This window comes from Lipomyces oligophaga, assembly GCF_038497815.1.
Source record: "Lipomyces oligophaga strain CBS 7107 unplaced genomic scaffold V1516scaffold_4, whole genome shotgun sequence".
In the NCBI taxonomy this organism is placed as follows: Eukaryota; Fungi; Ascomycota; class Lipomycetes; order Lipomycetales; family Lipomycetaceae; genus Lipomyces; species [Lipomyces] oligophaga.
The window spans coordinates 544,013-567,381 of record NW_027117788.1 but is presented as its reverse complement, the minus strand read 5'-3'; the positions used below and the strand labels follow the sequence as shown (position 1 = coordinate 567,381).

The 23,369-nt window shown below is 43.7% G+C and overlaps 12 protein-coding genes across 12 annotated transcripts; 5 read left to right on the top strand and 7 right to left on the bottom strand.

The window, feature by feature from the left end:
* The first annotated feature begins 73 nt into the window (after nt 1–73).
* Nucleotides 74–2,205, top strand: V1516DRAFT_675005 (aspartic peptidase domain-containing protein). The gene has a single exon (XM_066922178.1). The coding sequence runs from the start codon at nt 344–346 to the stop codon at nt 2,141–2,143; it is 1,800 nt and encodes a 599-aa protein (XP_066777329.1). The 5' UTR covers nt 74–343; the 3' UTR covers nt 2,144–2,205.
* On the bottom strand, nt 2,145–3,802 carry V1516DRAFT_675004 (aspartic peptidase domain-containing protein). Its single transcript, XM_066922177.1, has one exon. It carries the CDS (start codon nt 3,722–3,724, stop codon nt 2,288–2,290), a length of 1,437 nt encoding a protein of 478 aa, XP_066777328.1. The 5' UTR covers nt 3,725–3,802; the 3' UTR covers nt 2,145–2,287.
* A 611-nt stretch (nt 3,803–4,413) lies between these two features.
* V1516DRAFT_664252 (uncharacterized protein) lies at nt 4,414–4,907 on the bottom strand (the record flags this gene model as incomplete). Its single annotated transcript, XM_066920579.1, has 4 exons — nt 4,414–4,438; nt 4,487–4,536; nt 4,564–4,601; nt 4,655–4,907. 4 exons carry the CDS (start codon nt 4,905–4,907, stop codon nt 4,414–4,416), a joined length of 366 nt encoding a protein of 121 aa, XP_066777327.1.
* Nucleotides 4,908–5,028: 121 nt separating this feature from the next.
* Nucleotides 5,029–6,194, bottom strand: V1516DRAFT_695804 (uncharacterized protein; the record flags this gene model as incomplete). The annotated part of the gene is made up of 5 exons (XM_066924009.1): nt 5,029–5,301; nt 5,359–5,425; nt 5,486–5,761; nt 5,813–5,917; nt 5,977–6,194. The coding sequence occupies 5 exons, from the start codon at nt 6,192–6,194 to the stop codon at nt 5,029–5,031; spliced, it is 939 nt and encodes a 312-aa protein (XP_066777326.1).
* Nucleotides 6,195–6,352: 158 nt separating this feature from the next.
* V1516DRAFT_674997 (Tricarboxylate/iron carrier) lies at nt 6,353–7,550 on the top strand. The gene is made up of 3 exons (XM_066922176.1): nt 6,353–6,486; nt 6,535–6,668; nt 6,733–7,550. Exons 1-3 carry the CDS (start codon nt 6,383–6,385, stop codon nt 7,473–7,475), a joined length of 981 nt encoding a protein of 326 aa, XP_066777325.1. The 5' UTR covers nt 6,353–6,382; the 3' UTR covers nt 7,476–7,550.
* V1516DRAFT_335338 (ribosomal protein S5 domain 2-type protein) lies at nt 7,510–9,160 on the bottom strand. The gene has a single exon (XM_066918912.1). It carries the CDS (start codon nt 8,849–8,851, stop codon nt 7,544–7,546), a length of 1,308 nt encoding a protein of 435 aa, XP_066777324.1. The 5' UTR covers nt 8,852–9,160; the 3' UTR covers nt 7,510–7,543.
* On the bottom strand, nt 8,709–10,095 carry V1516DRAFT_332929 (uncharacterized protein). Its single transcript, XM_066918907.1, has one exon. It carries the CDS (start codon nt 10,036–10,038, stop codon nt 9,091–9,093), a length of 948 nt encoding a protein of 315 aa, XP_066777323.1. The 5' UTR covers nt 10,039–10,095; the 3' UTR covers nt 8,709–9,090.
* Nucleotides 10,096–11,213: 1,118 nt separating this feature from the next.
* V1516DRAFT_623629 (pyridoxal phosphate-dependent transferase) lies at nt 11,214–12,764 on the top strand (the record flags this gene model as incomplete). Its single annotated transcript, XM_066919630.1, has 1 exon — nt 11,214–12,764. One exon carries the CDS (start codon nt 11,214–11,216, stop codon nt 12,762–12,764), a length of 1,551 nt encoding a protein of 516 aa, XP_066777322.1.
* A 178-nt stretch (nt 12,765–12,942) lies between these two features.
* Nucleotides 12,943–13,773, bottom strand: V1516DRAFT_674990 (mitochondrial 54S ribosomal protein bL33m). Its single transcript, XM_066922175.1, has 3 exons — nt 13,615–13,773; nt 13,383–13,499; nt 12,943–13,311 (listed from the first exon to the last, which is right to left on the bottom strand). Exons 1-3 carry the CDS (start codon nt 13,622–13,624, stop codon nt 13,223–13,225), a joined length of 216 nt encoding a protein of 71 aa, XP_066777321.1. The 5' UTR covers nt 13,625–13,773; the 3' UTR covers nt 12,943–13,222.
* V1516DRAFT_674986 (uncharacterized protein) lies at nt 13,774–16,475 on the bottom strand. The gene is made up of 4 exons (XM_066922174.1): nt 16,334–16,475; nt 16,135–16,204; nt 15,923–16,034; nt 13,774–15,868 (listed from the first exon to the last, which is right to left on the bottom strand). Exons 1-4 carry the CDS (start codon nt 16,340–16,342, stop codon nt 14,035–14,037), a joined length of 2,025 nt encoding a protein of 674 aa, XP_066777320.1. The 5' UTR covers nt 16,343–16,475; the 3' UTR covers nt 13,774–14,034.
* A 190-nt stretch (nt 16,476–16,665) lies between these two features.
* Nucleotides 16,666–17,997, top strand: V1516DRAFT_674985 (nucleoside phosphorylase domain-containing protein). The gene is made up of 5 exons (XM_066922173.1): nt 16,666–16,831; nt 16,886–17,468; nt 17,515–17,559; nt 17,606–17,696; nt 17,754–17,997. The coding sequence occupies exons 1-5, from the start codon at nt 16,804–16,806 to the stop codon at nt 17,946–17,948; spliced, it is 942 nt and encodes a 313-aa protein (XP_066777319.1). The 5' UTR covers nt 16,666–16,803; the 3' UTR covers nt 17,949–17,997.
* A 656-nt stretch (nt 17,998–18,653) lies between these two features.
* V1516DRAFT_664243 (uncharacterized protein) lies at nt 18,654–23,258 on the top strand (the record flags this gene model as incomplete). Its single annotated transcript, XM_066920578.1, has 3 exons — nt 18,654–21,354; nt 21,403–21,520; nt 21,572–23,258. The coding sequence occupies 3 exons, from the start codon at nt 18,654–18,656 to the stop codon at nt 23,256–23,258; spliced, it is 4,506 nt and encodes a 1,501-aa protein (XP_066777318.1).
* Nucleotides 23,259–23,369: the final 111 nt, after the last annotated feature.

Genomic DNA, 23,369 nt, shown 5'->3' with positions numbered 1-23,369 from the left:
GTTAATAAACGAATAAGGGCTCTTTGGCTGACTGTCCCCTGACGGATGATTTAAGCGCGGGATTTTCATGATTTTGAGAGGAGTTACGTACGTACATCCTCCCTCCCCCTAGGCCAAACTTACTTAGGGCCCGACCGGGGATTACAAGGTGAAATTGCTTTGCTCAGGCGCAGTGCATTCCCGAAGATGAGCTAAGTATGAATGCAGCTCTAGATTGACGGAAATATTCATTGTGTTTACACATAACTTGTTATCTCTTAAAAAGTTGAGAAATTACCGCAGTTCCATCTGCAGTTTTAACTGCAGTCGGTCAAGCATAGATATCCCGCATAGATAGATCGCGATGCCTCTCGGAGGCATGCTTCAACCAGGTCAGGTTATCAACCGACCGAATAGAGTTCGACCTACTTTAGAGCCACTGACCCCAGAAGTTTTGAAGACCAAGATTCTACAGTTGCGGTTGGAGACCATTAGCCATGCTCACGATAGACTACAGATACCTCTTCTTGTTAGTACAGCAACTTCTGCGTTTGCAACAATAGACAATGACCGGACGGGATTCGGATTGCTGGGAACGATCTATTTAGGAACTCCAGCCCAGAAAGTTTCATTGCAAGTTGATTTTTCACAGTCAGACATCTGGGTTCCCTCAGCGATCGACTATTCATGTGAAATTGGATCAAGCATAGAGCTCGCGTGCGCAATTACAGGAACATACAATGAATCAGCATCCGGTACTCACCAGGGTCCACTAGGTATTCCGAAAGTTATTGACGACGCATTTGGATCGGGAACATATGTTCGAATTGCAGAGCATCGCGATGTGCTTTCTTTTCCTGGCAGAGAAGAAACTCTGGCCCTTCTCAATACTGGATTTGGGATCAGAATCGATGGTACAACGCCATATGGACGGCTCGGACTGCTACATCGTTCGCGAGCTACAGCCAAAGTACCCGAGTCGTTTGGAAAAGGAGTTGGGTCTGCCGTTGTTGATAAAATGGTTGTTCGACGTGAGCTCGGAGTTTCTGCGTTTTCATTCTTCACGGACGGCAACCCGAGCCTGGTTGATTACCGATATGCAACAATGATATTTGGCGCGGTTGATACGACAAAATTTACAGGTTCATTAGAAGTCATGCCTACCTCAGAGCATATCTCCAGAACAGTGCGACTGCCACCCGTTCGAATGGGTAGGATTTACCTGCGTGAATTCACCGACTCAACTGGAACGACTGAACTGCCTTCGAAAATATTACACACACCGACAGATGATCGACCGTTCGAAGTTGCGTTTGAACCTGACCGCGCATGGTCTCATCTGCCATATACAATTGCGCTTCGCCTCGTGCAAGCGATGACAGATCATTATAATTTTGATTCTCGGACGGGAAGATTTTACATTCCATGTCGTCGGAACAGTCCGACAGGTCGGACGAGTCCCATTTACAAAAATAAAGTCTTTGAAATTGAGTTCTGGAAAGGAGTCAAAATCCCAGTGATGCCCCAGAGTCTCGTGTCATATATTGGTGACTCGCCAGCGGGTAAACCGATCTGTGCATTAGCTGCTAATGTATTACCTGATCCACGGCCTTTAACACGAGCACAGCAACTCGGCCAGTCGCGCAAGCCGACTGGCTTCCGACCACAAGGAGCTGGAAAGGAAGAACATATCCCGTTAGATTATTTTTCGATTGGTGCACCTTTTCTAAGATATGCATACTTAGTTTTCGATTCTGACAATAATCGAATCTCGGTTGCTCCTTTGGATATCAATTCTGGGAATCGAAGTGATGAAATACATGGAGACGATCCTTTACAAGTCATCACGGACAAAATGACAGTTAATTTCAAGGGCGACCGGGAAACGCAGGATCCAGGTTTGGAAGTATTTCTGGCATCGTCAGATATCTTCCAGCCGACGATATCCGAACGAGAAGCCTTGAAGACGGTCACGAGTGCGGACGAGACGAACTTTATCCACAGCCGAGCCAATAGTTTATTACTATACTCGGAAGTAAATGAGCTAAATTTGTTCATGATTTTCGCATCGACAGTGTTAACATATTTGGCATTTTGCATGTATCGGGCGCTAAAACGGAAACGAAGAGAGTCGCAGTTCGTTAAGCGCGAGCGCCTGGAATAAATTTAAGTAATTCGCAGCATTTTAATTAATATCAAATGAATTAAATATAATCACGATCCCATTTAAAAATTGCAACCCTAGAAATGCCGAGAAATGCACAAAATTAAAATACAGAACAAAAAAAATTAAAACAAATCGTAAAATCTAGATCATGAATGCAAAGGTAAAAGCAACACATAATAACATTAATTGACGAGATAGCTGGATAGGACTGGCTCCAGATGAGCTAGAACTACTGGAAGAGGCAGAAGAGCCCGAATGGCCAGAACCTGTAGATCCAGAGACGCCAGTAGAATTAATAACTTGAACGTTTGATTCGTCAGTGTTGAATACAGCATCAGCCATTGAAACCTGATTTTGTTCGAGATCATAGACAAAATAACCTGACCGTAAGAAAGCATCACCGAGAATGTATGTCGTGTCGGTAGAATAAGTTTCAGTAGATGTGTCACTGGAGTAGGTCTGCACACCAAGCGCGCAACGAGTAGCGCCTGCACTGCTAGTTTCCAACGCGACGATCAGCTGGTCGAGTCCAAAATCCAGCGTCGCTGTTCCAGAAGAAGAATCACCAAAAGAAAGCGTAACGGAATCAGTCGAGTCTTGCAACGAGCAGTCCATGATAAATAAGCTATAGTCGCTGTCGTACTCCTCATATCCAATTGCTTCAGCCAGATCACTAGCGACCGCATAAGGAAGAACGGCATATGAGGTACCGGAATCCAAAACAACTCGAATAGAGTCTCCGAGAAGCGATGTACTGTTTGACGAACCATTATAGGTCATGCCAGAAAGTGTGATGATGAATTGTGCGTAGACATCGGAAACGGTCGAAAGCACGTCGACGGTCTGCAAATCACCTGTGAACTTCGCTGTGTCGATACCTCCAAAGAGAATGGAACCCTCAGAAGCGTCGATATCGTTAAGCCAGAGCGAATAGGCCTGAGCCTGGATGATGCCCTGCTCGACAAGCAATTCAGGCACATTTTTGTACTTTGTGTCAGCGGCCTCGTTAACAGCATATCCAACACCGAAAACGCCGAGCGAAGAAGTCGAGTTGTCGGCAAGTCCAAAGGTGACATTGGTCAAGGTAACTCCAGAGGTGAGTGTCAACGTATCTTGAACATAGACACCACTGGCATAGGAGGAGTCAGCATAAGTGATGGAGAAGTCGGTGCCGGTGCTGGAGTAGGTTGATGATTCGGACGAATTGAATGTTTGAGTGGTTGAACAAAAATCCTGCGTATGTTCACAAGAGGGGTTTGACACCGACTGCACCCACAAGTCAGAAGAGCCTGTATCAATCAGCACGTTGACTGTCTGCGCAGGTGTGCCGAGGGTGAGCTCGGCAAGGTAGGCGCCGTTCTGAACACTGTTGTCCAAGTCAACCTCGACAGTGTCGCTCGCACGCTTGCGAAGCCGACGTGCCCGCTCGACCTCTTGACGAAACCTTTCTTGTGGACTACTCCGGGCCTTAATGGACATGTGAAGGACGCCGGCAGGCAGGGCTGAGCCAGAAGAACTGGACAGAGCCGGAGCGGCCGCTGCACATGCAGTGAGAAAGAAAAGAAGCGATAATTTCATGTGGATGCGGAAATAAGAAACAAAAATAACAATTAAAACAACGATAAAACCAATTACAGCAAAAAAAAAAAAAAAAAACTAAAAATTTACGAATGCTCCTGTTCACTCAAAAGGAGCGAACCGGGGCCTTTTATCATCTTCAAGTTCCTGGCCAACTGCTGCCACGCCCAGCACTTCCCGCGCGTCCAAGCCGTCCCACTCCGCCCAGCCCAGCATCAGCTTAGCAACAGAACCAGTCACGAACCCAAATCTATGACGAAAACCCGTCTAATGGTCCCTGATCCCTAAATTGACTTTCCGTCACACTCCAATTTCTCGCCCAATACAAACCCAAAGTGGCTCAGTCCGAGCGACTGGCTATACCCGCCCAGCCCCGAATTGGACTCCAGGACGCGTATGCTAAGGGGAATGGGCGAAGGGGATGCGTAATCGCGAAACGGCATGACGATTGTGCTCCTGGGCGCTGAGGCGGGTTCCTGGGCATAGCCTCCTGTCTGGCAAGGCAAAGCAGGGCAGTGCGGGCTTAAGATAATATTAGCTCATTACGTATACTATTATTATGTATACTATTCTGGCTATTACGTAATCGGCGAGAGAGAGAAATTAAAGTAGGATTGTATGTATAAATAATGCCAGTCAAGTATCTGTTGCATGTGGCAGTCAGGTATGTACAGCTCTGGTCGACTTGATTAGTGTCGCTGAGCTTCTTGAAATCTACATATAATCAGCTTGCGCACGCTCTATCGTCTTCAATTCACTCACGTCTGGGTAATCTTGATTGTCGTGTCGATATATCGATTGAAGCAGTTTTCCTAACTGGTTAGTGTCCAGACCATTACCTCTCTATATTGCACAAAATAAATATCGCATACCATGCCTAGACCGTTAGCTATTTTCTCTATACCTCAAGACCGGCGCTGCCTAACTTACAGGACGATTCTTCACTCGTTAGCGCGGGCGACGTCAATGGGCCCTTCACGCACTTCTTAAAACACATGTTCGTGAACTGGATAGCTCCTATTTTATTTTCTGTGAGCCCATTTCCTAGTTTGATCCACAGCTGCTGCCACTCACTGGTCTTGAAAATCCGGTCTTCTGTCTGCTTCTGCGAAAAAGCAATAATTTCTTGTTGATCCTGCGCAGAAAGCTTCCGCAAGTCATCCGCCGATATCGTGTTTGCCATTGCTTGTATCTGTACCGTACGGCTCTACAAAAATTATTTGATAAATATTCTCATACTTTGTCTACTATGATTGACAGAATTTTAAAATCCCACTCGTGCTCAATCTCAGGGTAAGTCCCATCTACACTTGACTTTTCTCCTGCTTTGAGCTGGATATCCTAAACCTCCAATAGTTTTCTCTCATGCTATCAAACTTTTCTGCTAGCAGTTTCCAGTATTCGATGGCCCTATCCAGCTCTCCTCTAGCAGCATAGATGTCTGCTAGCATTTCCATCGCGTGGACCGAGACTGCTGGTTTCGAAATGTCGATGATCTCAGTCGTCTGCTCATCGTCCATGGGGCCAGGTGCAAACCCCATGCAGTATTCTTCCAAGCTGTCCAAATCTCCTCCTGTCTGCTTCAGAATCCTTTCATTGTCAGCTTTTATTTCGTACAGACTTTTTTCCTCTACTTGCCCTCTAAGATAGTTCCACGCACTCAGATTTTGGGGCGCTTTTTCGATCGCATGCTGGACATATCTGCCAAGATTAGCACCAAGTCTAATTCCCAAACTAACAAGTCTCCTCTAATACTCGTACCCGATCTCATCTACAATCACTTCTGGAGCGAGCTGCAATCCAGGCCCGAAAAGAACAAAATGCCGATGATTCCATGCCGAGTTATTCCGTACATCGCTTTCGATCAATTGGCTCGTAAACTCCAGTTCACCGTCCCACAACCCGAAACGACGGATGACCCATTGCCGATATGTCCACACGTGGTAGTTTTTGGAGTCTTCAAGAAGTAACGATGTAGTGAATGGAATTTCGCGCGTTGGCGATTGTAATCTGTCGACAATCCTCTCGCGATGGTTCCTATAAAGTTAGCCCCCGTCCCCAGCACCAGTTATTAAATAATACTATTACCAAATCTGATAATTTTTCGAGTTTGTTGCCGCCAATTCTTCTGTCCACTCGAGCTCCTGTTGCAAGTCACTTGGAATCGTTAATAAAATCCGATTTCGAAACGCCCTGACCTGTTAGTCGCGATCGAGGATCCACTAGAATGAATGAAAACTGGCCAATATTACCAAGTCGTATAGTGAGCAGCATTGATAGCAATCAAATCAGTCGTCAGATCGAGTGCTCGATCAGATAGTTCGTCGTTATGTAGCAGCGCACGTAGATATTCCATGCCGATTCGGTAGTCTTCTGGATATGCTATACAAGCGAGAGCATCCTGGCCTCCGTCATTCTGCGGAATTGGTACCAAATCAGCCCATGAGTGTGTCGTTAACGATTCAAGCATTTTGCAATTGCCTATAGAAAACTGTAGTGTTTCTTGGTTCAGAAACTTGAGAAGAGAAACTTTGGAATGCCTCAATTCCGCGCTGAACTGGCCTGTTGCTGGGAGATCTCGACGAAATAATTGCCCACTAAATGATACTACAGCACCTACCCCAACACCTTCAGAGCCAAATTCTTCAATTAATCCAAATGGCATCTGCAATTCCCGGTCCACGAAATCTACCTGAATCAGCGTATGATTTAGACACTTATTGGGGTCGTGTACTGCACTCGGCGGAGGTGTCCGACCCTAGGTAAGAAGAACCTCACAAGGGCTGGAATGGGAAGACTGACAGAGACAGAATGCTTTTAGTTACCAAGAGCCAACTGGAAAAGTCTAAAGATCTCGTATATAAGTACAAGAACAACGAAATCAAGTCCATGACTCCAGAATTGTGGCATGCGAAGCTGGTTTTAGATTCTACAATTCATCCAGGTATTTGGCTTTTCTCTTCCGTCTATCTTATCTTGTATCAATTACTCAAACCACTTCCACCTAGACACTGGCGAGCCGGTTTTGCTACCATTCCGAATGTCAAGCTACGTCCTTTCAAATCTTGTCGTCACTGTCGGCATGCTGACTCCCAATCTGGGCACCATTGGCACCTTGTTCTGGCAAATTGCAAACCAATCTCTAAACGTGGCTATCAACACCGCCAACGCGAACAAATCTCATCCTCTAACGACTCATCAGCTCTTAACTTCGTATGGCCTCGCAGTTTCTGCGAGTTGTTCTGTAGCCCTCGGTCTTAATGCAATCGTTCCCCGGTTGAAAGCAGTCTCTCCTAATACCAGACTGATCCTTGGGCGGCTTGTCCCCTTCGCGGCCGTGGTTTCTGCAGGTGTCGTTAACGTCTTTCTCATGCGCGGCCAGGAAATCAGAAAAGGCATTACTGTCTATGATCAAGATTCGGCCGAACCTCTGGGAACGAGCCAGCGAGCCGCGACCTTCGCTGTTGGACAAACTGCTATCTCAAGAGTCATCAACGCGACACCGATCATGGTCTTGCCGCCTCTTATTCTCGTTCGGCTTCAGAAGAAATTCAAGTTCAGTCCAAGATCAGAACTGTTTACAAACCTGAGTCTCATTCTTGCGACTTCTTTTATCGCTCTGCCATTCGCCCTTGGAATCTTTCCTCAAAAATGTTCCTTGGACGTTAAACATTTAGAGGACAAATTTAAAGACATTAAATCGTCTTCGGGACATGCAGTCAAAAAAGTGGTCTTCAATCGTGGAATGTGATATCAACACTCCTAATTGCATTTGTTTCATAGCTAATATTTAATATCTAATAATATACAACGCTACTTTCACCAGAAATCCCATCCCTTAGCGGCTCCAACCCCAATCGTTTCTTCAATATGATCCCGTGTCTCCAACGCCAACAAATGATGCAACGAAAATACGCGCTCCTCCCAGTCTTCCCATCTCGATGCCGTAGCTTGCGATGGAAATAAACAACCGACTCCTTTCCCTCCGAGTGACGTCTCGAAGAGCTCAAACCCATGCTCTTCTAATTGCTTCCGGAGAATTTCAATCTTATCTTCGGTTATACCTTCATTCACCAACGTAATTGCACAACCTCCGCCGCCTGCACCCGTCAATTTCGTCTCTCCCACCTCATTCTCGTCACAAATCGCGCGTATCAATTCCAGCTTGGGATGACTCACTCCAAGTGCTACTAGTAAGCCATGATTAATCCGAATCATCTCCCGCAGCTTGCCAGCCCATTGCGCATCACATTTTTCCACTGGCTTCTGAAACAGCTCAAATGCTTCATTTGTCAGTTCCTCAATCGAGTCCATTATTGGCTCTGCAATCTTCGGAAACGAATGAAGTAATGTGCCTACATTGCCAACCAGAACAGCTGTTCGCCGAGGCTGTTTGGAATCTGTCAATAACAACTTTAAGGGCGGGAAGCTCGTCATTGATTCTTGTCTGTTCGGGACTCCTTTCCCCATCCGCTGGAACAATATTGCTCCACCATGAGCCGATACTGCATTATCGATTCCTGAAGGATTCCCATGCATACATCTCTCCCCTAAAAATGACCAAGCTTCTACTAGATCTAGCGTCTTACCATGATCAACTTCTGCAGTATGCACCGGCTGTGAGATGTCTCCAGCAAGAAGAAGAAGTGCGGTTGCGAGACATACCGAGACAGATGCAGACGATCCCAAACCTGATCCAATTGGCAACGCAGACCGAATCGAAAAAGTCACGCCGGTCTGCGAAGGTGATAGAATAGAGCAATACAAATATAAAAACGTATGTGCTGCAACGCGCTGAAACGACGAATATATATTTGCGAGCGGCGTCTCGAGGGCCTCAACGAGCGGTTCATGAAGCTCACTGGGTGGGCATAAACTGTCTGGTGTGGTAGCTTTGGAAGGTGCATGATCCCATGGCAGCGACGCTATATCCCACGAGTACTGTAGCTTGATATCAGGAAATTCTAGGCTAATTTGACCTGCTTTTGCTGGCGAATGCGCAGAAACTAAAAGATATGACCGTAGCGACAATGCTGCAGCTATGGCAGGCTTTCCATATACTGCTGCATGTTCGCCAAAGATAATGGTCTTTCCAGGTGCTGACACGAGAAATGGAGCTTCAACCATGATTTTAGCTCAGCTGATCTTTGAGACTCGAAGATAATTAAGCCAAAGAGACCAACCTCAGCTTAAGAAGAGCGAAATTTCGTCAGAACTTGTCCTCCGGGAAACGCGTCGGGTTCGCGTCCAATTCACGGCCAGAAAGCTGCGCGTGCACAAAAGTACGCGTATATCAAACACCTGTTGGGCTGATCACGTGAACAATCCGAACACGAATACGATTTAAATCAGTTCTAAAGCAAGGTCTAATCAGTTTGCAAACTTCGAAGGCGCCGACGCTCAAGACGCGCTTTATGTCGACGAACGCGTAGTCGGAGTCGGAAATCATCTTGTAGATCACTGGAGCTCACAAAAAGCGGGCAACCTTGCATGGGACAAACGACGCGTTGGTGGTCACTTGGGGAACCCAGATATTGTGTTATCGCTTCCTTCGAGTAACTGTGGTGGCATACCGACGATGTGACTGCTTCTTCCAAAATAGCATTTGTAATTGGACAGATAAAATTCTCACGTATTCGCGAAATAACAATATCCCCATCGACGTCTTGGTTCGCACTGTGTGTCTGCTGCGCAACTAGTTGGTCATGGATATCGTTGATTGATCTGAGCTTCCGTGTTTCAGAATCAAACCAAAGAGAAGTATCTTCCGGGAACGGATAGAGGTTTTCATCATCCTCAACTTCATCGTCGTCATCGTCAGACCTGTCTAATTCATCTATATCTTCAGGATCTTTGAGATAAGCTGCTGTCCAAATCTGCTTGCGGTAGTCCTTAAAATCGTCAATCGATGATAAATACTGCGAATCCGACATATTCTCAATATCTCTCTTTTGAGTTTCTGCTAGGGAACTGAATTTATTTCCAAGGTCATCGATTCCGTCGCTGATAACGCTACTAAACGCGCTTGCGAGGCCCGCGTTGAACGAGCGTATTTTAAGAAGAGAGCGCATGGCGTCATCGTATATGACCAGATCGGAAGTTGCTTCTGCGTTTTCCACCGCAATTTTCTTGATATAATTGGTCATGTCCGTAAGAGTCGTCGAGAGACCATCGTTGCATTGTCTTAGCGATCTTGTATGCTCTTCTAATTCGTTTGCAGAGGAAGTACTTAATGGGATCACAGTTTGCGTTCCTCTAACTATAGAGTCTAATAATTGCTTTGATTCTTCCGACAATGAGATCTCCTGCTCCATTTGAAAATTTTTTCAATAAAATTACGTGTTTCAATATTATAACCAAACGCGTCCACTTAGATTTAGATAATGCGCCGTAAAATGCCTACTGAACATGTATATATGAGGTTTTTGTGGTATTGGAGTAAGTAAGGGTATTGAAGGGTTTTGGTTATATTGAGAGCCTATCTTTGTGCTCTCTCAAATGACAGCTGGTTAGTACAATTCTGATTATACATTTGATGAAGTTATGTCAAAACCCAAAACCAATCTTGCTAATATCACATCGGTCAGCGTTACAGAACTCCATTATAAGACTTACTGTAATGCGCCCGGTCACGTTCTGCTCATGATGAGCTTTGTGATTGTGGGGAAAGAGTCATCACAAGTCGGTCATGTGAACTCACGATTCGCGGACGTCTGGAGTGCAGGTTTAGCTGTAAAAATACCTCAAGAAATGCAAATTCTACGTCATTATCCAAATTTCAAACTAGACAAAATACTCTAGCTAAAGTCTTTGATGCTTCATTCAAAACTGACAAGTAAAGCACTTTCAGTATAACCGAAGACCACCGTATAACCAAGGTTTGCATCCTTCTTGATATAATGCACGTGATCAATATATCACTGCCGGGCGCACTCCGGGGATCATGTAATTTCCTATTCAGGCAGTTGATCTCACTTTGCTGTCCCAGTTCTTCGAATTGATTTCAGTATGCACAGTTTGTATATAAATTTGCACAGACTCACCGTGATTGTGCACTAGATTTTCCCCATTTTGTATTTCCTTCCGCAAACTTAACTCTTTCTTTCGTTCTGCTCGTCTTACCGCAGAAAGCACAGGAGGAGCCTGTTAGTCAACCTCGTTTTTACCTCTGCCCCGGAAGCAAGCCGCACGTTCGTCCAGACCTATTTCACTGGAAAAAGACTGCGAAAAAGTCCTTTTACTATTTTAATCATTTAGATTAGCAAAGCTGTCATTGCTGTTCGATATTGGCGGCTTCATATTTACTTTACTGGGTCTCCTTTTTTGACAGAACGCGATATTCTTCGAGAGCGCGTCGTTTTATGTCCACTTTAGGGTACGAAGAAAGAATTACTCGTTCTTTGTCGCCTTCCACGTACTGACTACATTATCAGCCATTTCATTTCCACTTTCTAGTTTTACATTTTCTTTATCTGAAAAGTTATAAATCATGGTTCCTCCGCCTGCTCCAACGGCTTCAGTGACCGCGGTGTATACGCCTTCGCCCGTCGCTTCGCCCGTCTCATCAAATGCAACCCTTTCGAGGCACTCTGTTTCCTCGTCTAAGCCTCGTAAGGCTATCACTCTTGAGAGCATGAATCAGAATCTCAGAAAGGCAGATTACGCAGTTCGCGGTCGTCTTGCTATTCGTGCAGAAGAGCTGCGTGACCGTCTTGCGACCGGCGAGACTCTTCCTTTCACCGAGATTGTCAATGCCAATATTGGTAATCCACAGGCAATGGACCAGCAGCCCATCACCTTTTTTCGACAAGTTCTCTCTCTTACGCAATATCCTCCTTTAATCGATTCTGATCATGCTTCTGCTATTTTCCCACCAGATGCCCTTGATCGTGCGCGCATTTTGCTCCGTGAAATTGGCTCAGTCGGGGCGTACTCTCAGTCTCAAGGCGTTCCTTACATACGTCGCTCAATCGCTAACTTCATTTCGGAGCGTGATGGATTTCCTGCAAATCCCGATGACATTTATCTTGCGGGAGGAGCATCTTCGGCTGTTGCATCTCTACTTTGCACTATTTGCAATGGTCCTTCGACTGGTGTTCTCATCCCAGTGCCGCAGTACCCGCTTTACTCCGCTACCTTAACAATAGAAAACGCTACTGCCATTCCATATCAGCTTGACGAATCGAATCAGTGGGGTGCTGATATTGGATATATTGGGTCTGTTATTCGCCAGACTCTTGCCAAGGGCTATGCACTCAAGGCCATGGTTGTTATCAACCCCTGTAACCCTACAGGATCTTGCCTTACGCCAGATGAGATCAAAGAAGTCATTACGCTTGCTGCCGAGAACTGTTTCCTTATTATTGCCGACGAAGTATATCAGACGAACATTTATAGAGGCCAGTTCCATTCGTTCAAGAAGATGCTTCGTGAGCTACAGCGGGATTTCCCCGGCAAGTATGATCACGTCGAGCTTGCTTCACTTCATTCTACTTCGAAAGGTATGGTTGGCGAATGTGGACAACGAGGTGGTTATGTTGAATTGATTGGAATTGAGACTGAGGTCCTCGAGCAACTATACAAATTAGTTTCTATTTCGCTTTGTCCAGTAGTTACTGGTCAAATCCTGACTGAGCTCATGGTTAATCCTCCGCGGCCAGGTGACCCGAGCTATGCATTGTACAAACAGGAATATGATACTATTTATTCACGCCTTGCAGAGCGGTCCGAGTCACTGTTTAAGGCATTCAAGGAAATGGAAGGGGTTTCATGCCAGGAACCATTCGGCGCCATGTATTTATTCCCGACAATCACACTTCCTCCCAAAGCAATCCTCGAAGCTCGGAGGCGGAATGAAGAGCCCGATGAGTTTTATTGCATGGAGATGCTGGAAAGTACAGGAGTTTGCGTTGTACCCGGCTCTGGGTTCGGCCAAAAAGATGGTTCGTACCATTTTCGAACAACTTTCCTCGCTCCTGGTGAAGATTATGTTAATCGGATCATTGCTTTCCACCAAGAGTTTTTGCGTCGGTTCAAGTAATTTGTAATAGATATATTCATATTGCATACACAAGAACCGGTTATTGCATAGTTGGACAATAATCATTTGCGGGTTGCCTAAAAGTTGATACTTCCATATAGAATGTTCAAAAACTTTTTCAATTTTTTTTGAATTCTTTTTCTTCTATTATTTTTTTCCTATTTTTTGAGAGTACTAGGTTGGCTATCTTTGCCATATGGAGATGGAGGTGTGCAGGGATTTTGGAGGTTGTGGTTTGCTTTTGTCTCGAATGAGTTTTTAATTATCTGTCTTTTGTATCTATAGCTTCCAGTGTTCTCTCGATGAGCATAAGATTGAACGATTTTGTCTGTCGTTCTTCAAGAATTCAAGCCTTCCAGGTCATTGTAAAATTAAATCTAATATGCAGTATATTGCCTATTCCATTCGTATGTACACTGAATCTCAAAACACTAACAAGAAGCCCATATCTCGAAAATCTACTGCAGTTTCGCGCCAAACCCAAACGGTTTAATTTGTGGAATTCCCTTTCGTTTTCGACTCTCCTCAAACAGTACATGACGTTTCGCTGGTTCAAATTTTTTACATTAGTTCCTGCTTGTAGATCGTATAAACGGAAAACCGCGATAATATACTAACCTTTCGGATCATATCGAACCAGCTGGAGCGGTTGGGCCTGCCGCGGAAGATAAACCGACTTCATGTATCCTGTTGAAGCAGTGGAAACTAGTTTCACAAGTGTATTTTTTGATTTAGCTGGTTTTATCAAATATGTTAATACTATTTTGCTGTTGAATTCTGCAGGTGAATTGCTGTGAGAGCCTCCAATAAAAAGAATGACTTCAAAGCTCCCAAAATTTAAAATACATACCTTTCGCCATTGTAACTAAACAAATTCAGCTATAGTGTTTCGCCAACTTTCGTTTTCTCTTCTCAAGCTATATACCGAACGAAACGGAGTGCTGTTCGAATATGAACCACCATGATGTCCGCTCAGTGCCCTAATCGCAACGAACACTATTGTATTCGTGTAAATACTGCTGTTTGTACCAATATGGCTGGTATAATTCATGATGAGCTGCTAATAGTAGATTCAATTTATATGACAGAGGAAATTACATAAAAAAGGCCTATTCAAACACGCACACTTGTAAGAGCAAAGTGAAGCTAGAAATAAATAAAAGGAACAAGGGAAATATAACGAAAGTAAAAAAGAAAAATGATTAGAAAATAGAAACCCATATAATAATCGGTCCCTAAAGATATTGTTGACTATGCTACTTTTCGTAAATTAAGTTGAAGTTTTCGTCGTTTCTGAGGTCGAAGAAGTAGGAGCATTTACAACCTGCTTACTTTCACTGGATCCTCCTTCAGAAATTGAACCAGATTTTCTTCCACTCTCCCCTCCTGATTCTGCTGACATTGAGGGTCCGTCCCCGCTAGACACCCCATTTGCTCCGTGAGAACTATAGGATCCTCCTCTACCACCACGACCTCCTCTGTGTGCTAAAGTACGACTACCACCACTGATTCGAGGCCCTCGACGTACTGTTACTCCTCCTGTTGCCTGTGCAGAGTCTGCAGCAGCCCCGGTCCATCCCGACAGCCGGCTCGCAGTTCCACGCGTAGTGCTTCGACTTGGATTGTCAAGCAAAGGCGTAACTTTCACCAAACTTGTTCGATCTGCTCGCCCCAAAGCTGCAAGTGCATTGTCTTGTGTGTCAAAATATACTATTGCGTATTTCTTTCCCGTGTGACTTGTCTTGATTGTTACTCCAGTAATGCTCGATTGGTCCTCATTGGCAAAGTGACTTTTAATCGTATCTTCTGACTCATCTCCATTCGATACCCACAGCCCAGGTCGTCGGACTTCTCGGGACTCTTTGGAAGATGAACTTGTAGATATATTCGCTCCGTACTTTCCAGAGCTGGTATTGTCCTCGGATGCCTTTGTAGTTTCGTAGCTTTCTGGAGAACTGCTTGCACCTGAAGCGGCTGAGACTGTAGTGTGATTATCAGATTTGCTTGCGGACTTGAAGGAGGTCAACCCTTCAGACGATTTCGAACCTGCATCGCTAGATTGTGTGACCTGAGAATACGACAAAGCGGCTCCCCCATTGGCAGTAGGAGCTCCACGGCGAGCCGGTGCCTGACTAGATTTCATTTTAGGTCCAGTAGGCAGTGATGGAGTCGAAAAACCGGGCTTGCGATACTTGAAACTAAAGCCTTCAGACTTCATTTCAATGCCGATCTTTGAATCATTAATATCTAGGACTGTAGAGCCATACGAGACATCAGCCAAATTAAGATGCCATAGCCGTCGGAAACTTGTGTTTTCAGCTTCATCTCTCTCCTTTTGCTCTGACGTCTGGTCTGCCGTCGGCATCTTCATAATTACTCCCAGCGCATTATCTATGAACTGCTTCTGCAAAACATTGTCCGCAATAATCGGATACACTTCTGATTTAACAACATCCCAAACATCCATAAATTGAGCTCGAGAAGCAACAAGCTTACTTCGGAAATTTTCGTACGCCGGATTGACAGAAAACTCATTGTAGCTACTGCCATTGCGGAAATGAAGTCCTCCCGAAATTGAAAAATCGGCTTTTAAAGTCATCGCAAGCTGAGACAAAATCCCTTCACGTGTGGGAGATGCATGCGTTATAAGTATTCTGGTCTCAGACTCATCATAAACTCGTGCAGCAGTATCAATGAGCTCGCCAATTTGCAAAAATGTGGTCCAGGACGTACCACCGCCACCAGCAATTGTTGTTCGACCACTACCATTATCAAAGAGCTTATGCATTACTAGAGCACCTCCTAGACCCAGCAGACGGAGCTTTACGTCGTTCGCTGTCTCTATACAGTAGGTGGAATGTTCGTCGACTACGAACAAATTTGGAACCTTGTACTCGCCCGATCTAAATTTCTCCAATACTGAAACATCCTCGCATGCGCCATGAACAGTATAAACTGGCACATCCAATTTAAAATCGCCTGAAAGAAATTGTGCCAGCTGAGAGATAGGGCGAGTGGTCAAATATTGGCGAAGTTGAGCGGCATCAAACGGAAGAGAGCGCAGATCCAAAAGCGGAGAATATTGCGCTACATGACGGAGAGTTCTGCCAGTAATATCAGTATATTTCAACCACATACAAGTAAATTAGTAAGCTTACTTGTCTGTTATCTTAGTGACACTTTCACGATCGTAAAATCCAAAATCACCAGTATGGATGATGGCAGTAGCATTGAGCTCCTTTGCCAGTTGATTTAATATCGTCAGATTTCCTGGTAGAAGAATCAGTATCGGTATAAAAAATGAATAGAAAATATCCTTCTATACTAATAAAGTGCTTATATTAACAAGCTGTCCGGGAAAAGTACATACCTCTGATATCGGCGACGCAAAGAATTCTGTCGCTAATCATACGCACTTGAGGTGCTGATCCATTAGCTAACTAAACAGCATATACGTTAGCATTGATAAAGTTTAATTCCTGAAGTGAAGAAAGCCATGACAAAGTAGACTCGAATTCGAAATAGGATTTTGATCCATAGCACTTGACACAGCAGATCTGGAGACTTACAGATGCCATTTTCTTCTCCTGAAAAATAAAACGTCGCAAAGCTGAATCCAAATGATAAATAAAATAATTTATAATAAATTACAAAGACCCTCTAACCCTGCCTTATTACAGTAAATTAAAGAAAGAATTTCAGAACGCGACCTCGCAACTACAATCTAATTTTCGAGTTTTTGTTTAGCTGCGATCAAACACAGAAATACAACTTTCCAAATCACGGTTGGGGTTTATATCACGTGATTAATTGTAATTTCAAGGTGTCAGTGTGATTTGCGGCTCGAGACTGTGGAGCTTTGTTTGGCTGGCTCGTGGAGGATTTGATGTACTCAATTGGAGTGATGGATAAATATGGAGCAAACCGTCGGAATTGGAGCATAGCCTTTAAGCAATTTGAAAACGCGCTTTACCGAATAATTATTTAGAATATATTCATATAATCATATTTTTGTGCAGGTTATATTAGTAGGTTCGCAATGGCTGATCTTCCTACTACTTTCAATGGTATCTATGATGAAATGCTAGTACACAAAGTGAGACTCTGACAAACTTCATTAGAACCTGTCCTTCTCGGTGTTATTGGAGGGACTGGTCTCTACCATCTGGAAACTCTGACTCCCGTTGCTAGATTGACTGTCAGTACTCCATGGGGCCATCCTTCGTCTCCAATCACCATATCGCGAACCAAAACTGGCTTTCCAATCGCCTTTCTTGCTCGTCATGGTGTGCATCATCAATTCAATCCTTCAGAGGTACCCTCCCGCGCAAACATTGCTGCTCTCAAGAGCATCGGAGTGAAGGCAATTATTGCATTTTCGGCTGTCGGTAGTCTGCAAGAACCTATCCGCCCTCGTGATTTCGTTCTTCCAACCCAGATCATTGATAGAACCAAAGGTATCAGACCTTCCACCTTTTTCGAAGGAGGTATGGTTGGCCATGTCGGCTTTGGAGATCCTTTCAATGAAACTCTGGCCAAAGTAATCGCCAAAGCGGCTCCTGTTTTGACGGAAAAGGGTGTCAAGCTCCATACGAAAGAGACTGCTGGAAAAGATCTCACCCTTATTTGCATGGAGGGTCCTGCATTCAGTACTCGAGCTGAAAGCCACATGTATAGAAGCTTTGGCGGCTCAGTTATCAATATGTAGGTGCAATCTAGATTACGATTTGATTAAATCTAATTTGCTCAGGTCGGCCATTCCTGAGGCAAAGCTCGCGAAAGAAGCGGAAATCAGGTATGTTTTGTATTCTGGTCACTCTTAATTGTTTCTAATTTTGTAGCTACCAAATGATCTGCATGTCTACTGACTATGATGCCTGGAGAGAAGGCGAAGAAGCAGTCACTGTTGAAACTGTTGTTTCTCATTTGAAAGTATGTTTTTATTCTCAAATCGACTTATGTTTGAGTTTATCACTGACATTTATTCAGGCCAACTCGGAGAATGCTCACAATTTTACGGCTGCGATCCTTGATCATCTTGAGCCAGAGATTCTCGCCGGCAAGGTAGGGACAGACCTTGAAGGTTCAATGAGATTTGCCGTCTCAACGTCTCCAACGCAAATTTCAAGGTCTATGCTTGAGAAAATGCATTTTTTACTGCCCGGATATTGGCCTTTACCATAAAGTATTAGATTTTTTTTTCAATAGAACATAGATATTATTTTCAATCCAAGTTATATCGATAATCCACTTGCCTGTGTCAGAATTGTTCAGAATAAGATGTATGGGTTTAGGGTTATATCTGCCAACTCAGTTTACGAGTAGACTACATCAGGAACAGAGGAGTAGGAAGGCAGAATGAGTCCTTGGGGGCCAGTGTAGCACATTGCCTATTTGATCTCATTCAGTTTTTTTTGCACTGTAAATACTCCTCGAGGTATTTGGGTTAGAAACATTATATTGGCTTTTTACTTCCAGGGATCAATCCATTCATCTGATAGCACTTGGTAACATCTAACTATCTAACGCCGACTTTTTACTCTTATTTTCCAGAATTGACAACGCGTTACTGTCTCTTGTTATTTCCGATCCTTACTGAATTTAGTATTCTAGTAAGGTATTAGTTATACATATTTCCTTGAAGATTTTTGGCTAGCTGCTTGGATCTTCAAATAAGGCGGTACATCTCTGACCGTCTTACCTTTACTGTTTTGTTGGAATCTATTCGAATTTTGGACACCAAAAGTCCAAGATATAAAGGCAGCCGACTTGCAACATCGGTTTTTTCCGACGCAGCTTGTGTACCGTAGGTACTAGCCTTTTTTTTTTTTTGTGAAACTGGAGCGTTTCTAAAGCTGAGTTTACTCAGACTGGTGAACTAGAATCTTCATGTCCTTCATCCTTTTCAACCATTATTATCGAGATGATTTATCAGGTTTTCGCTCCGCCTTGGAGGGAGCGATAACGAATGGAACTCATGCTATTCCTTCCCGGCGTGGAGGATTGAACAAGCAGTCTACCTACCTTACTGCCAAGGATGTCAACAGAACGGATGAGTATGGGAGAACTGTACTTCATCTCGCTTGTTCGGAGAACAAAATTCAGTTTGTCCGCGCTTTGTTGGAATTTCCTGGAATTGACGTTCTTATCGCTGATTATGAGAGCGGTTGGACTCCACTTCATAGAGCTCTATATGCTGGAAATCTAGCAATTGGTCAACTTATTATCTCATTTCTACGTGACACAATTCGTATTAAAGATCGGGAAGGCTATTCACCTTTTGATGTGCTCAACTCAACATTGAAAGGTACAAATCCGCTTCCCTTAAATCCAGATGAAGGAGGTAGCGAGTTATTCACATTTGGGTCAAATGCAAATAATACTTTAGGTTTCACTGACGGTGATGATCGCACCAATCCAGAACGAATCATTTTGGAAAGGACATTTGAAGACACGAATCCCCCTGCAAATGAGAGATTCCTTCCAATTCGAATTCGAGATGTTCAGATGTCTAAACTGCATACGGTCGTTCTTACCACTGATCCTACAAATAACTTTTACATATGTGGATTTGGAAACAATGGTAGATTAGGTTTGGACTCAAATCAAACCCAGTTTACTTTCAAAAATCTGCCTAAATTTGGTTCAGTTCAAGTAGTGCAAGTAGCGGTTGGGCAGGACCATACTTTAGCATTGACTGCGGATGGTTCCTGTTATACTTGGGGTTCGAACAAATTTGGACAGCTGGGGTACTCTACTGAAGGTAGAAAATCGAAAGATGAACAATTTCAGCCATCTCCAAGAAAAGTTATTGCTGGAATTAAGAAGGAGCATGTCGTGGGAGTTGCAGTATCACGAATTCATTCTGTTGCATTTACGAACTCTGACTTATTCATGTGGGGCAAAAACACTGGACAGTTAGGATTTTCGGTTGAGGATGGACAAGATATAGAATTGATACCACGAATGGTTGTCTCATTGCCTCATCCGGTCGTTATGGTTGCTGCTACTGATAGTGCTACTGCTTGTTTATTGGAAAATGGCGACGTCATTGTTTATATGAATGGTGGACATTTCAAAGTGCATTTTCCGTTTGAAATTATTGCTGGCGACTTTGCAATGTTTCGACCGCGAGCAATTTTCAGGAAAAATAGCATCATCAAGATTGTTGCCGGAGATTCAAGTATCTATGCGTTAGGATTATTGGGTGACATTTATAGTTTTAGGTTGGACCAAAAGCAATTCCGCACTAGTAAGGCCTCAGCTTTGACTAGATTAGTGAAACCTCAAAAGATTTGGTCATTGAGACGCAATCATTTGGCTGCTCGAGATATTGATGCCGGCCAAGATGGTTCAATTATTTTATGTACTGCTTCTGGAAGTGTTTGGATCCGGAATAAGCGACTGGCGAGGAAAGACTCGCATGGTCGAATGTCCGAGTTCAAGTTTCGACGTATTCCGTTTCTCACGAGAGTAGTCTCAGTTCGAGGAAACCTTTTCGGTGCATATGCTGCTATTAGATCAGATTCAATTCCTCCTTTGATCGAAATAGATAACATTAAGCTGTCAGATTCTTTAGAGGAGTTGCTTTCATTTAGTGGTGAATCGGAAGTGGAATTGTCTGATATTGAATCTCTATCTTCCCAAAGTAGCACGGAGAGCGGGGGCAATCATCTGCCACATACATTCCAGAGTACTTTAAAGCTACTTCAGGATGAGGAATTGATCGACATCTTAGGAATCTACTTCCGTGATTTGGCAACTGCAAATGAAGGAAATTATGATTTGTATTTGTCATCATATGAAAATGAAGATTTGCTGATTCCTGTTCATCGCATCATTATTGGAAGTCGAAGTGAAGTCCTCATGCAGATACTCTCTTCCTTCGGACCCGAATCGAGCAACATGCCTATAGAATGCTGCTCTGTTGGTGACAAGCGTATTTTACGATTTAACAAAGTTGGAATAATCTCTTTGTTACTGCTTGTGTATTTTTCTTACACTGATCATGTTCTTCCAGTATGGGATGGATTTGCAAAATCAAAGCTTCCCAAACGTTTCTCTTCGGCCAAAGAAGATCTTATTCGATTATCGAGTCTTCTCAAAATTTCCGCCTTATCCACAGCTATCTATATTTCGAATCGATCAGCACTCTCCCTATCTCACGATTTTTATAAGGCCACTCAAGATCATAGGTCGGAAAAATGGGGTGATTTAATCGTCCAGCTGAAACACGGCAAAGCTCTTCGATGTCATTCTGCTATTTTGGCTTGTCGATCAGAATTTTTTTCTGCGTTGATAGCTGCGAGATGGTCTTCTGTTCCTCAGCCAAGTTTTGACAATTGTGAATTTCCAGAATCACAAAATGCTCTGGGCGACAAATCAGTCGACATGAAACATGTTCGACTCTCGATTTTTAAAATTGTTCTCGATTTTATTTATGGAAAGGAAGACTTAATGCTATTTTCGACAGTCCATGCTGAGTCACTGTTGGATTTCCTGGATTTCTTGGTTGAAGTTATGGCAGTAGCTACTGAGCTGCTCATTCCCAAACTTGCGCAACTCTGTCAAAGTGTTATTCGTGAATATGGTCAGTTAATGTGTATTGTAAATTGGATAAAGCTCTAATATTCAGTAGTGAACATGCAAACTGCCGGGAGTCTGCTAGAGGAAGCAGATTTTTATTCTGCAGATGGTCTAAGATCCTCTCTAATGCAATACATCATTACAAACTTAGAGGGCATGCTTGAAAACAGGTTAGTTTAATTCAGTTTGACCATAAAAATGTTCTAAGCGAAGCGAGGTAGATTACTGCAACTAGACCAATCTCTCTGGAGCAAGCTCGAGGAAGCCACTCGTTGTAACCAAGTCGAGAAACTTCCTCTTAGTAAGTCCGGTCTACTGCTTACATTGCTTGAAGATCGGCATCCAGGTTTAGTGGAGAAAAGAAAGCGAGAGCGTGATCTTCGCTTGGAGGAGTTTACTACTGGGTCTTTGCCTAGGTCCTTTTCTTCGAGTTACGGGTCAGCTCCCAAGTCGTTTCCAAAGTCATTCATTAATTTGAATAAAAACAAAAATTTGGAGGAGTCGCAGCGACTTTCCAGGCTTGCAAAGGATGCTGTTTCTAGTGTGCAGTCGCAAATGTCCAGTCCAGCTTTTACACCCTGTAATACAGAGTCCGACTTTATATTCGATATGGAGGAGGAAGGAATGTCTTTGGATTCGAGACAATCTCCGTCTGAGAAGAACACTATTCCTTCAGTAGATGATTTTGGGAAACTGGATCGTCAGATGTATTCTCAACAGAGAACCTACTCAACCACTGACAATGAAGAATTATTAAGCTCTTCAATTACTTCAGTCACTTCCGAAAGTCGGTCTAATACTCCAGTTATCATCAGTCATGGCATGAATTCGGTTTCAAGTCGGAATGGAGCTGCCTGGGCCTCGATTACTTCGAAAGGAAGCGCAATTGATTTTAAAGATATTCTGTCGCAATCCAAATCAAGACCCAAAGTTTCACCTTCTTCAACAGTGTCTGGAATTTCACTTGGGTTACAAAAGAAGAATTTGAACGCATCCAATACGCCAAGTAAAACAATCGACAAACTCACCCATCAATCCGCGTTTGGTGATCTTTCAAGAAGTCCTCAGGCGGAGAACATACCAGTTTTATCTATCTATCAAGTGCCAGTCGTGGAAGAGCATGTAAAACTTTCGCAAAAGGATCGCAAAAAGCAACGGCAAATCGAAACTTCGGCAGTTCAAAAATCCGAAACAGGGAAGGCTGCAATAAATTTCTCCCCATGGCAGAAAGGAGCTCATTCTACCCCTTCTCCAGCTCATAGATCGATAAGTTTAGGAGGTGTTGATAGCAACATCTCGTCATATCATCCTGGACCACAGACTTCTTTTGCGAGTGCTGTATCTCAAAGTCTAACTTGTACACCGGTTTCAGTCAAGACAACTTCTAGTGTTACAGTTACTCCAGGACTGGCTTCAAGTAGTACGGTTACCACTCCATCGTCCAACAGTTCTTCAGTCGGCGCGCCAACTTATGTTTCTACCCCTACTCGAAAAAAGGCAAGCAACTTATATCCTTCACCTAGTAGCTTCAAGCTAGGAGCATCCACTTCTGCTCTATCGCCAGGATCTGGAGCTCAATTCTCGCTAGCAGAGATCATAGAACAAGAGCAAATCGAGAAAGAACGTGCAATTGCACGCGCCACACAGAAAAAGTCTATAGTAGAGATTCAAGAAGAAGAAGCATTTGAAGCTTGGTGGAAAGCTGAAAGTGAGAGAGTCCAGGCTGATATTCGACGACAGGAGCAATCAAACAAGTCGGCAACAGCCCAAGCTCCAATGGAAAACTCAAAAAAAAAGGCTGGTGCTCGATACAAAAATCATTCTAAAGGGCGTGGAGGCTCGTCTCGAGGCCGTAATAGCAGTGGAGGATCTGACAGACAGGGAATTATAACCGTTAAAGATAGATGAGTCTTCAACTGCGACAATGATCATAGACAATACATCGTGACTTAGTGTACTGTTTATGAATAAGAGAAATTTATGCAAGTCGTAATAGATATCAATAAATACAATTTAGAT

What these genes read in the sequence shown, in the direction of transcription:
- V1516DRAFT_674990 (XM_066922175.1), bottom strand. An exon ending in GGTTCGATATGATCCGAAAG is followed by an intron (nt 13,312 to 13,382) that starts GTTAGTATATTA and finishes AATTTGAACCAG; the next exon opens with CGAAACGTCATGTACTGTTT.
- V1516DRAFT_674985 (XM_066922173.1), top strand. Translation starts at nt 16,804, where the DNA reads ATGGCTGATCTTCCTACTACTTTCAATG. An exon ending in TCTTCCTACTACTTTCAATG is followed by an intron (nt 16,832 to 16,885) that starts GTATCTATGATG and finishes AAACTTCATTAG; the next exon opens with AACCTGTCCTTCTCGGTGTT. An exon ending in GCGAAAGAAGCGGAAATCAG is followed by an intron (nt 17,560 to 17,605) that starts GTATGTTTTGTA and finishes CTAATTTTGTAG; the next exon opens with CTACCAAATGATCTGCATGT.
- V1516DRAFT_674986 (XM_066922174.1), bottom strand. An exon ending in TTGCGTCGCCGATATCAGAG is followed by an intron (nt 16,035 to 16,134) that starts GTATGTACTTTT and finishes TTCTTCTACCAG; the next exon opens with GAAATCTGACGATATTAAAT. An exon ending in GTCACTAAGATAACAGACAA is followed by an intron (nt 15,869 to 15,922) that starts GTAAGCTTACTA and finishes TATTACTGGCAG; the next exon opens with AACTCTCCGTCATGTAGCGC.
- V1516DRAFT_332929 (XM_066918907.1), bottom strand. Translation starts at nt 10,038, where the DNA reads ATGGAGCAGGAGATCTCATTGTCGGAAGAATCAAAGCAATTATTAGAC.
- V1516DRAFT_335338 (XM_066918912.1), bottom strand. Translation starts at nt 8,851, where the DNA reads ATGGTTGAAGCTCCATTTCTCGTGTCAGCACCTGGAAAGACCATTATC.
- V1516DRAFT_674997 (XM_066922176.1), top strand. Translation starts at nt 6,383, where the DNA reads ATGGCATCTGCAATTCCCGGTCCACGAAATCTACCTGAATCAGCGTAT. An exon ending in GCGGAGGTGTCCGACCCTAG is followed by an intron (nt 6,487 to 6,534) that starts GTAAGAAGAACC and finishes TGACAGAGACAG; the next exon opens with AATGCTTTTAGTTACCAAGA. An exon ending in AGATTCTACAATTCATCCAG is followed by an intron (nt 6,669 to 6,732) that starts GTATTTGGCTTT and finishes ACTTCCACCTAG; the next exon opens with ACACTGGCGAGCCGGTTTTG.
- V1516DRAFT_675005 (XM_066922178.1), top strand. Translation starts at nt 344, where the DNA reads ATGCCTCTCGGAGGCATGCTTCAACCAGGTCAGGTTATCAACCGACCG.
- V1516DRAFT_675004 (XM_066922177.1), bottom strand. Translation starts at nt 3,724, where the DNA reads ATGAAATTATCGCTTCTTTTCTTTCTCACTGCATGTGCAGCGGCCGCT.